Raw genomic sequence first — 14305 nt, forward strand, 5'->3', positions numbered from 1 at the left:
CAAATGTAACATTTTAAATTACTAAATTAGGCGTGGAGAGGAGAGGAGTGTTTGCTACCAGTGATACACATTCTTATAATGAATATAAAGTATTATTGCAAATTATAGTACAACAATTCTAGACAAATACTTGTTTTCATTTTTTGCCTTGTTGAGATCCTACTTAGATGCGGTTCTCAAATTCAGACGAAGCTAAACAATTGGAATCACAAATGGGCTTCACCCTATTATGTTCAATATGAAGTCTCTCCCTTGTATTATCCTTGCCAATTGAAAAGCTCTTTTCTTAAACATGTTCATACACGCATTTGAACAGTAAGAGAATTATGTTCCATTCTCACAAGACTGCCATGAGACACCATGTCCACCAAGAGAAGTATCTATTTCAACTACAGTATTGAGAACATACCATATGACTGATCTAACAACTAACGGTTACCGATGTAGAACACAAAGAGTAAAAGGTTATCCAGCATCAAAAAACTGAAATCAATGATTTGAACATATTGGCAATTTGGGCTTGCTAACAAATATGGTTGCCACTACTGAATCAACATGAATGTAACATTGAACCGATCCATCTTCATGGACTTGTAGCTATTAAAAAAATTAATATAAACATAAAGCAAGTGCCAGGCTACCTTTTAAGCCTATTACTTACAAACTAAATCAGTGAAGATCGAAATTACCTTCCCACATTGGATTTCTTGCAAGTAATTTGGGGCATTAATGTCGGCAACCTAACAACTTATAAATCGATTATTAAAAAATAAAGAATCAAGTAATAATGAAATAAAACATCAAAGATACCTCTGTGGTCCTGAAAATGTGGCAATGGACCTGAAAAATAAATTTCATTGACACCACACCTATATGTGCCTCACTCCTTGGCAACTCGTACAAGTGACCCTGCAGGGGTTTGAACAATTTTGAGGTGGCCAGAACCTATCAAATCTCGCAGATGAAATCTCATGTCTAGTTGTGAAAATCTCAGGCGCCTTTTCTCTAAAGGTGACAACAACATTTCTTTGTACTTCCTCCGATTTAAAAAAGACTGGAGCTCCTTTCGACCCTGACAAGAAGATAGTTCATGAAGCATCATATAACCCTAATAAAGTGAAACAGCAAGAGGAAAATGAAACAGCGAGAGGAAAATGAAACAGCGAGAGGAAAATTGTTGAAATTGCAAAGTTGAGGTCCCGTTTAGAAAACAATAAGGTAAAGATTATCTTCTTTTGCCTCGCTTAGTATAACATGCCATCCATCTGAAGTGAGAAAGGAAAGGCCAAAAAATACCTGACTCAGGCTCTTTAGCAGCAATCCAATGTTTGGGATCGAAAACCAATATGAGTTTGAATCAACCAGCTGACGAGTCTGCGTAGAAATGAGAAACATGTTACAAAAATTCAAAGTAATCATTAGTCAAGAGTCAAGATTTGGGAAAGCCTGATACCCTTCCAAAAGGCACAAATCCTCTTTCAAACCTCACCATAATCCGTACCACTAAATGGCACACGGTATGCTCAGATACTCCCATGCAAAGTGCCTAAACGCATTTACCTTCACTAGTCCTTGGTATTAGCCCTTAAAAAGATATCATTTCAGGTAATTCATATTGTTGTTATTCACTTTATCAAAATATTTTGGTACAGGACTTGCTCAATGATATACTTATTTTATTTTATACTTGGTATATCATTCTTTCAGGGATCACTTAATGTCAATTCACCTCAGCTCAGATACTCCCATGCAAAGTGCCTAAACGCATTTACCTTCACTAGTCCTTGGTATTCGCCCTTAACAAGATATCATTTCAGGCAATTCATATTGTTGTTATTCACTTAACCAAAACATTTTGGTACAGGACTTGCTCAATGAATACTTATTTTATTTTATACTTGGTATATGATTCTTTCAGGGATCACTTAATGTCAATTCACCTCAATTCTACTGTTAATTTGTTTTCTTAATTGCATTAGTTTACCACATACGCAAATGAAGCCTTCACAGAATACATTGATTAATATATGAAACTACCTTTCACACATGATAAACACACTATTGTTGAAGCCCCAAGCACTTATATTACCACAGAAATATCGACATGAAAAATGTCTTTTGATCTACATATGGATATATTTTGACAGTCGCTCAGAAGCCAAGGCACAAATGTCACCATACCATATTATGTTAAGGAAAACTCCCTTTGCTAAAGATCATTTCCATGTCAATCTTGGTCAAATAACAAACTCACAACAATTTTTTTTTCAATTTGAAATAGGCCTTACTCTCTTCAGACCCAAGAAAGGAAATTCCCAATAGTTTATCTCCAAAAGGAAGTTTAAGCCAATATCACAGGGCTAATACTCTGCTGTTTTATCTAGTTCTCAAAAGTGCTTAATAATTGACAATAGTTCAACAAATTGCAAATCCAATAACTGCAGTCATGTTGAACTACAATCCACTTAGCGGTGGCCACCAGAGAAAGGAAATTAACAGAATGTTTGGATTCCTTAGAAGGTAATCAATCATTCACTTCAGTTATTATATACATTAATGACAAACAAAGCTTAAGTTGGTGAGACTGCTTTGAACTAGTTTTAAAAAAGTGATGTCCACTCCATTGATTCTCTACTGAAGATGCACCAGCCTCAACATTCTGGGAAGCAACAAACTAAGCACGACATCTTTAACCACATTGAAGAAAACATAACGCATGCATCTAAACACACGTTATAGCAAAAATAGATCTTTATGGTTCAAACAGATATCAAGACTGGCACTACTTTGATGTAAGCCAACCAAAACATGTTAGATATTAAACCCGAAGGTAATAAAATCTTCTATGATTAGTGCTGCAACTGCACTCGATTTGCAGTTGCAACTCGTTTTTCCAGTGTCCATTTCCTTAAAAGATCCTTCAAGGAAGAATCCTTAATTCCATGAATCCCAGAATCCTAAAAATTTGAGAATCTTTAACTGTAGCCAATCCCACCTAGACTTCTTGTAACCTGGGAATTTGAATCCTAAACATATGAATGATATTTAAGTTTTTAACACCATCTAGTTGCACGTGAACTATTTTTTTATTTACTATCAAAGTAGTAGTAGCTTACACATGATTGAGAATTGACGAAGGTTGCCACTATTTGTTTGAAAGACCAAATGATATTACCTGGAAACCTCTTGGAAAATTAATGTACGCCTAGTTAACTTCACAATCCTTCGAAGAATTCCAATTTCGAGAACATTCAACAAATTACATGGAACACCAAATCAATAATTCCTTAAACACATACAATGCACACACTCATGCTAACGGATGAAGCTACACAATGCCCTCAATATCATCTACCAGAATCACTTTCTAGACCTATTGACTGCTTACAATCATCATTGGACATTAATATATTGCCATATACACTCCCCGCAGGATAGTGCCTTCTGTACTTCCGTGAGGAAAAGTTGTAATTCACAAACTCATTTAACCACTGTCAATTATAAAATATCTTTCTTTACAATGACCTGTTTACACTAAAACATTAACTTTACCAATGCCTAAGGCCATCCAACATTGCTCCTTAGCCTACACCAGCTGGGCTCCAGAACCTGTCACATTGAGGGCTCCTAGGAGGACTAAATCTGCTGATGAGGGTCACCACTGCAGGAAACCTATTCAAAGATGCATTACTAGTTGCTTCCCTTCTACTAGGAGTACATTGACCCGCAATATTAGGACCTCTTCTACTTCTTCAGCTTCCAACCCGACTACCATCAGGAATGTTTTGATGCCTCATCTAGGATTACTCCAAAGGGCTATCAATCTAGACCACTCACCAGAGGAAATTAATTGGTAGGCACATGGTTTTGACATATGCACTGCAGATTTAGATAAGCAGAGCTAACTCCCCCATTGTCCTCTTGTGGCACTCGCACCTTATTTTTAGTGTATGTCCCTTTACTAGCTCTCCTTCCCTTTACAGGGTTTTCCTCTCTAGGAAAACCTACATGTAAGTCACATATTTCATGTTGTTTTATGTACTCATTTTTCATGTTAGTGTAATGTCCCCGATTTTGATTTTCCGCATTATAGACAATTTTTGAAACAGGAGACATTTCCGGCATTGGGACTTAGCAAGAAAAAGGAAAATTATAGCCTTAGTGGAATGTGGGGCCACAAGGAAAGAGAGTTTGACCCGAAGGAGGCAACTCACACACGTGAGAAGAGGAGGAGAGAGAAGAGGTGCGAATTAGAAGAGAGAGAGAGTGGGGACCACAAGAGAGACAAGAGGCCAGCAAATTAAAATTTAATAGAGCTTGAGGGCCTCACTTTTGGGGATTCTTGGTCATTTTAACTCCTTAACACAAGTTCTCTTGAGTTGCTTAGCCAAACTACTAGTGTTGTTTAGAACAAGGAATTTCCAAGCTGGAATTCCACCTCTACCTTCGGTGAACTTCGAGTATCACCCTAGGAGGGTAAGGAGTCCATCCCATGGCTTCTCTAGGAGCTACATTGCAGACTATTTCCATCTGGTGCATACTTTTCCGATGGCGCAGAAGGACAATTCGTGGGGCTGAATAGAGCCAGCAAGAAGTCGTGGTTAGGCCCGAGATTTTGCAGGAATTTGGAAATTCAGCCATAAGAAGGGCAAGTTTTCCTTTTCAATTTGCAGGACCGGAGGTGCAGCATTTTGGAGGGCTGAATTGTCCCAATTTGGGCCTGCACAGGGGTTATTGGGCTTCTTCAGCGCAGTCATAGAGAGCAGGTGATTTTGGGGAAGAGTTGGCTCGGAGAGATAAGGAGATTTGGGGAGGAGAAGTTTGCAGATAGAGGAGGAGAAATTTCCAGCCAAGAATTTTGGGGCTTTCTACAGCAGATTTTCTTCTTACAGCTCACACTGGCAGTCAGTAGGGCCATACACACACTTCCTGGGGTCACCAGGTGAAGTTGGAATCAACCCAAAGGATTTCTGGGTTTTTGTTAGTTTATTGAGAGGAGGCTCTAACTAAATTTACAGAATTTTCCGGGTAGTATTCGGGCCAGAATCCTACATTCTTATAGCAAGGTGTATTGCTAGTTAACTGGGAAGTTCACATCACTTTGTGAGTTCATTTCGGCTTGGATTTGGGCCAAACACTTTCTAGGTATTTCTGGGTTTTAAGAGAGGAGCATTTCGCTGCAATTTTAGAGTGATATGGGCGGTCCTATTTCAGTAGCCAGCCAGCAGCAGTTTATTACCTACGTTTATCTACATCAGCTTTGCAGAGCATTCCATCACTCGTGACAGCCATACATTTATGGGTTTTGCTCAGCTTGCTTGGCAAGCCCAAGTTCCATTATTATATCTCTGATGTACTCCCTTTTCATGGATTAATAAAATAAACCAGTGATTTGCTACTAAATTTTTAGTGTTATTAACTTATTTGTATCCAGTTATTTTGTGGTTTATTGTTGTTGTTTCAAGTTCATTTTTTGCACATTCACTGTATTTCCCTAAAAGGAACATTACAATGGTATCAGAGCATGATCTTGGTTAGTTGTGGGGAAGCCAGCGAGATCATGGAAGAGTTAGGTATGCATGCATAATGTTTGGTGGAGCCATAGATAGACCAATGATGCGAGGGAGAATACAGGAACTCTGGGACGGGATCCACAAGAACGATGAGATGTCGACATAGTTGAGGAAGATAATGGACTAGTTCCATCTTCATTTTTGTGATAGAGACTCTAGAGGTGTGCATGCCATGGGGGTGAAGCCATTTACACCATGTGGGGAAAGTCAACAAGTCAAGGAAACAGACCTCCTCAAAGGGAGTGGACAGGACGAGAGCAGTTACATGATGGGACCAAAAGGAGATCTTACTTTAGATTATGGGGCCTAGGACAGAGGTACACTAACTACAAGCTTGAGGAGGAGGTTGAGCATGAGGCTAAGGGCACGCAGGATTGTGAGGAGCATGTAGATATACCCAGAATGACACAAGAGTCACCCTTGTTGGAGATTCCTTTGATAGCTCTGACTGACACCTTGGGGGAGAGAGTAGAGCATACACCCATAGGGCCATCCGCTGACGAGGTGCCAAGAGACACACAGATGTCATCCATTGTTGAGGTATCCATTGATGAGGTGTCTAGGGTCGTGTCCAGGTTTTCAGGTGATAGCAGCCCACAGTATGTTGGTGAGGTGCCAAGAGATATACCCATTAATGAGGTGTCGATAGGTACAGAGGGATCCAAAATTGTGACAAATATTTTTGACGATCGCTGCCGACAGCAGATTCAACAGCGTAGGTCCAGCCTTCTAGCATTGGGGAAGAAGGCCAAGACAATCTGGGAGGCCATTCTACAGCAAAATGATGAACTGGAGGATATGAGAGCGGTTTGTGCCAAGTGGCCAAGCTAACTCGCGTTGGGGAACGATTGGCGTCCCTAACGATGCTGCTAGATGGGGCTTGCAACATTGTTGGCTTGCCTATGCACGTTGGTGAGAGAGAGGTTGTGTTACCTAGGTAGATTATATGTGTTGACTAGACTAACGAAACGAGGCAACATGAGCTGCGTAGGGTGCAGCATTCGCAGGATGGAGGGCTTGTTCCGTGTATGAGTGTTCGTGCATTCGATCCCTCTCTTGGGATTGGATGGCAAGAGATATTGAGTTGGTATCTGGTGGAGCCAGCTAGGTGCCTGGATATATCCATGGTTGGGATCATAGTCCAGCAGGGGCCGTGGGTTACCAGAGGAGCCCGAGGGCCAAACTGTTGTTGATATCTGGGTGGAATTCCACGCCACAACATGGGCTTGGTAAGTGACGGTATTAGCATTGCGATGGATCCAGTGACCGAGCGCCCACACACTTTCAGATCTCCATAAGCAATAGTGACGGATTGGATTGACAAGGGAGCAGGCCAACTCTGTGGGTTGTCCGGGCATGTTGGGTGTACATGGGACTGTAGGATGATCAGCATACTCTAGCATGAGTATGTCGGAGGAGGTGGCATTGCCAAGCCACCAGACAGTGCGTTGTTTGGGACCAAGGACTCTCCGCAATTAGTTGGGACACAACGGTCACTAAGGAGCAGCACAGTGGTGGCATCGCCAATGGAACATAGAGAGATTCACCTCTCAGGTCTCTCAAGGGGAATTTGGAGGGGAGATCCATACATCAGAGGGTATGGTGATGCGATAGTGGAGTTCGTGATACCGGTAGGGTGTGGACTGACACATACTGCCTCAACCTTAGACCAGGGCATCCAGTGGTGTGTAGGATTATGCAGCAATGAACAGTGGCCTGTGGAGGAGCACAGAGTGTATGGTGGAGTGTCGTGATATGTGGGCTTGCACTATGGAGTAGGAGGAGAAATTCACACCACCTCAATTTTCTGCATGGAGTGACAGCTAATATGTCACAGGAGGGGTGCCAGCGAATTCGGGATGATGTGGCAGCGGGTAGTGGTGTTCAACAGTGCACAGAGGTGTACAACTGGGTGCAGTCATGTGCCAAGGGGCATGGAGGTGCAGGGATACTTAGCCGTATGCAGTGTTTGTGTTGTTGGCCCGTGCGATTTTGGAGTGTTACCTCCAAGGAGATCACTTGATAGGGACGACAGGCATGCCATTGGGTGTAGCTTACCCAGGATTGACAGGTATGCAGATGAGAATCATTTGATGATATCCATAGGGATTCACATGTTTGTTTCTCCTCCACATTACTTGCAAGTGCAAAGGAGTTGGGTGTTGCCCATTGATGCCTTCGTCGCGAGTAGCAGGATGCGGGAGGCTCATTCGAGACAGTTGAATGGGACATAGAGTATCCAGAGAGAGACTTCCCAGTGGTGTCATTTGGTCAGGGCACGAGCTAACAGGTACAGCCTCGGTTAGTGCATGGTTTGTTGCAAAGGTAGAGTATGTTCCACTCCTGAGTTCACACTTAAGGAGGTGACCGTGATTGAGCTACAAGATGCACTTTTGGCAGGATAGCCCGAGGCGTTATGTGAGCATGAGGTACAGGGGATGGTAGTCCTCATTGGCAGGAGGATGCCTAGGCTCCAAGGAGTATCTGGGCACATCATCTAGAGATGGAATAACAAATTTCGTTGTGTGGTTTGGCAGGAGCAAAGCAGTTTGTCATACACGAGACAGATTCTTGATGCTCTATGCCCATCTATTGGATACAGACAAGGGTCAGAGACGAGGCACAAAGGGGTCCCAGCAGCAGGCAATGAGGATTGGGAGTTGTGGACCTCCACTATGGCTATGGGATCCAAGGATCCATATGATTGGTGGGACACTCCATTTCTTAGTGAGTACGATCAGGATAGCAGGTGATCTGGTTCATTCTCAGGGTGACACATGGGGGATCACCGAGGTCTTAATCATATGGTGAGGCAGGTTGTTGCTCAGGATTAGGGCCAGCCATGGGGTGATAGGCTTTGGCATTGTTAAGTCTCCTTGGCAAGTTGGGCATAGCCTCAATCATCACATATATTATGGTTGAGAGTTACAGGAGAGGAGGCTCTGGTACGAGCATGTTGGGCAGTCAGTCATGACTGAATGTTGCAGTGTAAACAAGGCAAGTTCATTATGTGACAGGCATGGGATCTTGGCATCGCATTATGTGATAGTTCAACTACCCTTAGGGGTGAGTTTGTTACTATAGGGGGAGATCATCTAGCTCTTCCACTAGATTTTAGTGATTCGTCATTGGCATGGGGGACTTCACCAACATGGAGGAATGATCTATAGGAGGAGATCAGGAGGAGCTCATGTGGGCGAGGGATCATCCCCACAAGGGTCGGATTATATCTTTAGGAGTTCACCCTTGGAGTGTATGAGAGGGATGACTCAGTAGAGTAGTTGCACAAGGAGTTGGTCGAGACTTTATATTATCATGATGCTCTACTCACTGACGGCATGCGGAGGCCTTTGGGTGCCTATACCAGGTTGGACAGTGAGTGGAGCAAGGGGTGCTTCACATTGATCAAGATGGCTTGGGATCCTGGTATCGAGGGACTTTTTAATGACAAGATAGTGTTGGGGAAAGAGATGAATCAGTGGCACAGCTGGGACCCCGGTATCATTTGCAATAGCCATTTGGATCAACAGATAGAGAGGGCGCTTGTTCAGGCATTGCTTGAGGACAAGCAATTTTTGGCAAGGAGGACTCTAATGTCCCCAATTTTTATTTTCCGCATTACAGACAATTTTGGAAAGAGGAAACATTTTCGGCATTGGGACTTAGGAGAAAAAGGAAAACTATAGCCTTAGTGGAATGTGGGGCCACAAGAATAGAGATTTTGACCCAAAGGAGGCAACCCGCACTAGTGACAAGAGGAGGAGAAAGAAGAGGTGAATTTGGAGAGAGAGGAGCCACCAAGGAAAAAGGGGGGTGCAAATTAGGAGAGAGAAAGAGAGAGTGCGGACCACAAGAGAGAGAAGAGGCCAGCAAATTATAAATAGAGCTTGAGGGCCTCACTTTTGGGGATGCTTGGGCAGTTTAACTCCTTAACACAAATTATCTTGAGCTGCTTAGCCAAGACTACCAGTGTTGTTTAGCACAAGGAATTTCCAAGCGAGAATTCCACCTCTACCTTCGGTGAACTTTGATTGTCACCCTAGGAGAGCAAGGAGTCCATCCCAAGGCTTCTTTAGGAGCTACATTGCAGACTATTTCTAGTTGGTGCGTACTTTTCCGAGGGCGCATAAGGAGAATTCGTGGGGCTGAATAGAGCCGAAAAGAAGTGGTGGTTGGGCCTAAGATTTTGCAGGAAATTCACCAATAAGAAGGGAAAGTTTTCCTTTTCAATTTGCAGGACCGGAGGTGCAGCATTTTGGAGGGCTGAATTGTCCCAATTTGGGCCAGCGCAGGGGCTATTGGGCATCTTTAATGCAGTCATAGAGAGCAGGATATTTTAGGGAAGAGTTGGCTAGGAGAGATAAGGAGATTTGGGGAGGAGAAGTTAGCAGATACAGGAGGAGAAACTTCCAGGCAAGAATTAAGGGGCTTTCTACAGCAGATATTCTTCTTACAACTCACACTGGCAACCAGTAGGACCATACACACTTCTTGGGGTCACTGGGTGAAGTTGGAATCGGCCCAAAGGATTTCTAGGTTTATTGAGAGGAGGATCCAGCGAATTTTACAGAATTTTCCGGGCAATATTCAGGCTAGAATCCTACATTCTTATAGCAGGGGTATTGCTAGTTAACTGGGAAGTTCGCATCACTGTGGGTGCAGTTTTGGTTTGGAGTTGGACCAAACCCTTTCTGGGTATTTCTAGGTTCTGAGAGAGGAGCATGTGGCTGCAATTTCAAAGTTATCTGGGTGATATTCAGAGCAGAAACTCATGTTTCAGTAGCCAGCCAGCTGCAGTTTATTAACTAGGTTATCTACATCAACTTGGCAGAGCATTCCGTCACTCGTGACAGCCATACATTTATGGGTTTTGCTCAGCTTGCTGGGCAAACCCAGATTCCATTATTATATCTTAGATGTACTCCCCTTTTATGGATTAATAAAAGTAAACCAGTGATTTTCTGCTATATTTTTAGTGTTATTTGTATCTAGTTATTGTGTGGTTTATTGTCGTTGTAGTCATTTCTTACACACTCATTGTATTTCCCTAAAAGGAACATTATAGTTAGGGATGCCTCTTACACATCCCTCTTTGACTTGGATATTATTTAAGCATGTGCAGGGCTTTCATAGCTCAACATTAAGATCTATTAATTTTTGAGGGAATAGTTGCATAGAGGATCAAGGCATTCAAGCATGACCAATCTCTCATGAGTAATAATCATAATGCCCAATTTCTCTAGTTTGTTTGACTTATTTTGGTTTTCAGTGGACATTAATACAAAGTTCTATCAAAAATTTCAATTCCAATATACACTCTTTGTAGTTTAGTTTAGGCAATTGGCCATCTACCCTATTCAATCTACATCTTTATCGCTATAAAATACTAACTTGAAGGATCTCCAATTATATACTCTTCCTTCCATATTTTTCTTCTCTAGTGCAATATCCAAAATTCAAATGCCTTGCTCTATTTGTTAAAGGAGAGCCACTTTTTTTTTGAGTGACATCCTTCATGGTCATGCAAACATCTCAACAAGATACAAGTATAATCCATAGGCTAGTGATCACAAATTTACACGTTCAACAAGGTTACGCTATCACAACACCCTATCAGTGGTTTGGTTTAATTGATCGATCACTCAAATTCTCCAATGGAAAATATCCTTGTCCTGTCATCATTGGTCATGGTTGCATTCCCTATTCAAAATAACCATTATGAGGGGTGTTAATGTAATGTTAAGTTGCCCATTTTTTATCACATCTTTCCCAATTGTATGTTAAGGGTGAATGTTGGAATGCGATATTTACTTGCTTAAATATATGAGTGATTATTTGTTTATGTCTTTAGTGATCCACTTGTGGTTTCAAGGTGTTAGGGTCCAACCCTAACCCCCTTATTTATGTAATAGGGTCAAGTTGTAGTTATAGTAATTATAGTTAAGTAAAGAGTCAATAAAGCCCATATTAATAATTGTAAGTGGTTGACCCGCATTTAAAGAAGGGGCCACAATTAGTTGCAAATGGGCCATGGTATTAGATAGATGGTATTAATAAGAACCATGGTATTGACCCATGGTATTGCATGTATGAATCCCATATAAAGGATAGAGACTCCCCTCGAGGAGCATCGTGTCTTATTTTGTAATTGAGCCCAGCTCTGTTGGAGGTTGCCCACTCGAAGAGGCAAGTGAACATTGCTTTCCTTTCTGAATAATAAAATACTTGTTGTTCTTTCTTATTGTTCTGTGTTCTGGGTATATTTCTTCGCATGTTTGGTATTCTGGTATCTTCTCGCAAGTCAAGAGCATAGCAAGTGGTATCAGAGTGCTTTCAAGGGCCGGTGGGATCTCCATTTTTAGAAGAAAAAAAATTGGCTAGAGACGTGTTCTGGTGTCTTTAAACCACGAGATCTGTCATTGAGCGCATAAACCTGCAGATTTGGGGAGGCATGCACACAAGAAATACAAGAGGTGGTCACGTTGGTTGGACTCCCTTGTAACCCCTGTGGGTACCCCTTCGAGTAGTAGCACATTAGACAAAACCGCGCACGGACTGTCTTCCAAGTACCCTCTGGGTATATCGGAAGCCCCCCTAGGCTCTCTTGAAACCTCGCCATAGATAAACCGTCGGTCGTCTTGCTGCTACAATACACTGAGAACAACACTCGGGGAGATTACTCGCGCGTATGATACAGTAGTCGAGTTGTACGACTAAGGGTACGGGTGATCCTCCTTGGTTAGTGCCCTAAAAGAATGGGCCGAGTACTACTGTCAAACCCTTATGTATATTGCGATCTGTAGCACCTGACAACTCCTTGAGACCATAGTTCCCTTGTCTCTCTCTAGATCATGCATCCTCTTTGCCAGATCCAATCTAGCAGGTGGGGTTCTGTCGCAGCCGCAACAATCAGTTCTGCCATTCAGATCTATCAGATCCACCATTCAGGTCTAGCAACAGGGGTTCGATCACGGCCACATTCCTACTCATACTCTGCAGCTAAGGGTTAGCCGACAGATCAGACTATTTGTGTGGGCTCCTATACTTGGGCGCGATTCTCGCAGGACATTGGGCAGAATTGACTTGCAGTATTCCTAAGCGAGGAGTAAAACTCCTTTCGGAGTAAGAAAAAAAAAAGTTTAAGTCTGAGAGCCTCCCGGGACGCTTATAAGAGACTTAGCCCATAAGAATCAGGTCGACGAGCTGAGCAAGGTGGTACCATTCAATTGTTAGCATCAAAAATTTCGGGCGGTCCCAAATTTTAAGTGCACCGGATCGGTGCATGGTACAAACCAAAGCTCAAGCTATGGCCAATGAGAAGATCGACACCCTTGAACACAAGTTGGACGCAGTACTGACGTCGCTCAAGACCTTAGCTGACACACTCACAAAGGGCAAGTCAAAGGAACACTCGAAGGCATATGCTTTCAATGAAAACATTGAGGGCGAGTCTAGCCATTCTCTTCACCTCTTTGGCAACCACCAACAGTCCCAGACATGACCACCCAAGCTGGACATGTATAAATTTGATGGCTCTCATCCAGCCACATGGCTAGCACAAATGGAGCAATATTTCACACTGAATCACATCAGAGATGATGCGACTCAGCTTAGTGTGGGTAGCATGTACTTGGATAATGAAAGATGGCAATGGTGGCAGTGGCATCAACGTTGCTATGGAAGGCTCGTGACTTGGCAGACATTCGCAAAAGCTCTTACGGATCGCTTTGACCATGAATCTAACTTTTTGGGTCGTCTTACTAAGCTCCGACAGACAGGAACAGTGAACGAATATATTACAACCTTTGAAGCCTTAGCCTTCCGCACAGGAGGTCTACATGATCAGTTCTACTTGGAATGTTTTGTCAGTGATCTCAAAGAAGCCATACAAGCCCACGTCCGACTGCAACACACAACCTCATGGCTGGATGCTTGCAAGATAGCTCGTGAAGTAGAAAGTGTGTTAGCAGCCCAGTCCAATTGCCCAAATTTCATAGCCAAGGGTCGCCCCATCCAGGCTCAAAGCACTACCCAAACACTCAAGGTTCAAAAGGTGTCACCAGCGGAAATGGCGGAAAGAAAAAAGCAAGGATTGTGTTACTACTGTGATGAGAAATACTCCCCCGAGCATAAATGCAAGGAGCCCAAATTCTTTCAAATTGATGCCACTGATCAAAGTTCAACAGAGGAAGCCCCACCACTTGAGGAACCAGAGGAGGAAGATGAGGACAACCAGCCAGACAATGTACCTAAAGAACCAGTTATCTCGCTTCATGCTTTGGCAGGGATTTCTTCTCCCCAAACTCTCAAAATCAAAGGCTTTATTAAGCATCGCCCTGTAGTAGTCTTGATTGATAGTGGTAATACACATAACTTTATCCATCAAAGAGTCGCTGAAGCAGTGCATTGTTTTGTTAGAGCAGTCTCTAATTTCTAGGTCCAAATTGCTGATGGGGGGACAATGAAATGTGAAGGCCGCTGTGAAAATGTCAAACTTCAAATGGGGGATTATCAGTTAAAGACCCACATGTTTTCCATACACATGGGAGGGTGTGACATTGTCTTGGGTGCCGAATGGCTTCGCACACTTGGACCAATCACAATGGATTTCCAAGAGTTAAATATGAGCTTTAAACAAAACAACCACACACATACCCTCCGCGGACTCCAGGTGGGTGCTCCCTCTATCATCAGCGTGCATAGGATGGAAAAATTGTTAAAAAAGGGCCACC

General features: G+C 42.8%; 1 protein-coding gene across 1 annotated transcript in view; it reads right to left on the reverse strand.

Annotated features, from left to right (window-relative positions):
* Positions 1-455: 455 nt before the first annotated feature.
* Positions 456-14305, reverse strand: part of LOC149228285 (Serine/Threonine-kinase) — a 110993-nt gene continuing 97143 nt past the window's right edge. Inside the window, exons 4-5 of the mRNA XM_089375664.1 lie at positions 1297-1374; positions 456-1072 (exon numbers count right to left, since the gene is read on the reverse strand). Coding sequence (XP_089231790.1) covers positions 881-1072; positions 1297-1374 — 270 coding nt within the window. The 3' untranslated portion in view covers positions 456-880. The remainder of the gene's footprint in view (positions 1073-1296; positions 1375-14305) is intronic.

Source organism: Pinus tabuliformis, chromosome J, assembly GCF_031772625.1.
Source record: "Pinus tabuliformis cultivar Carrire ecotype Pingquan chromosome J, CPIR1, whole genome shotgun sequence".
NCBI lineage: Eukaryota > Viridiplantae > Streptophyta > Pinopsida > Pinales > Pinaceae > Pinus > Pinus tabuliformis.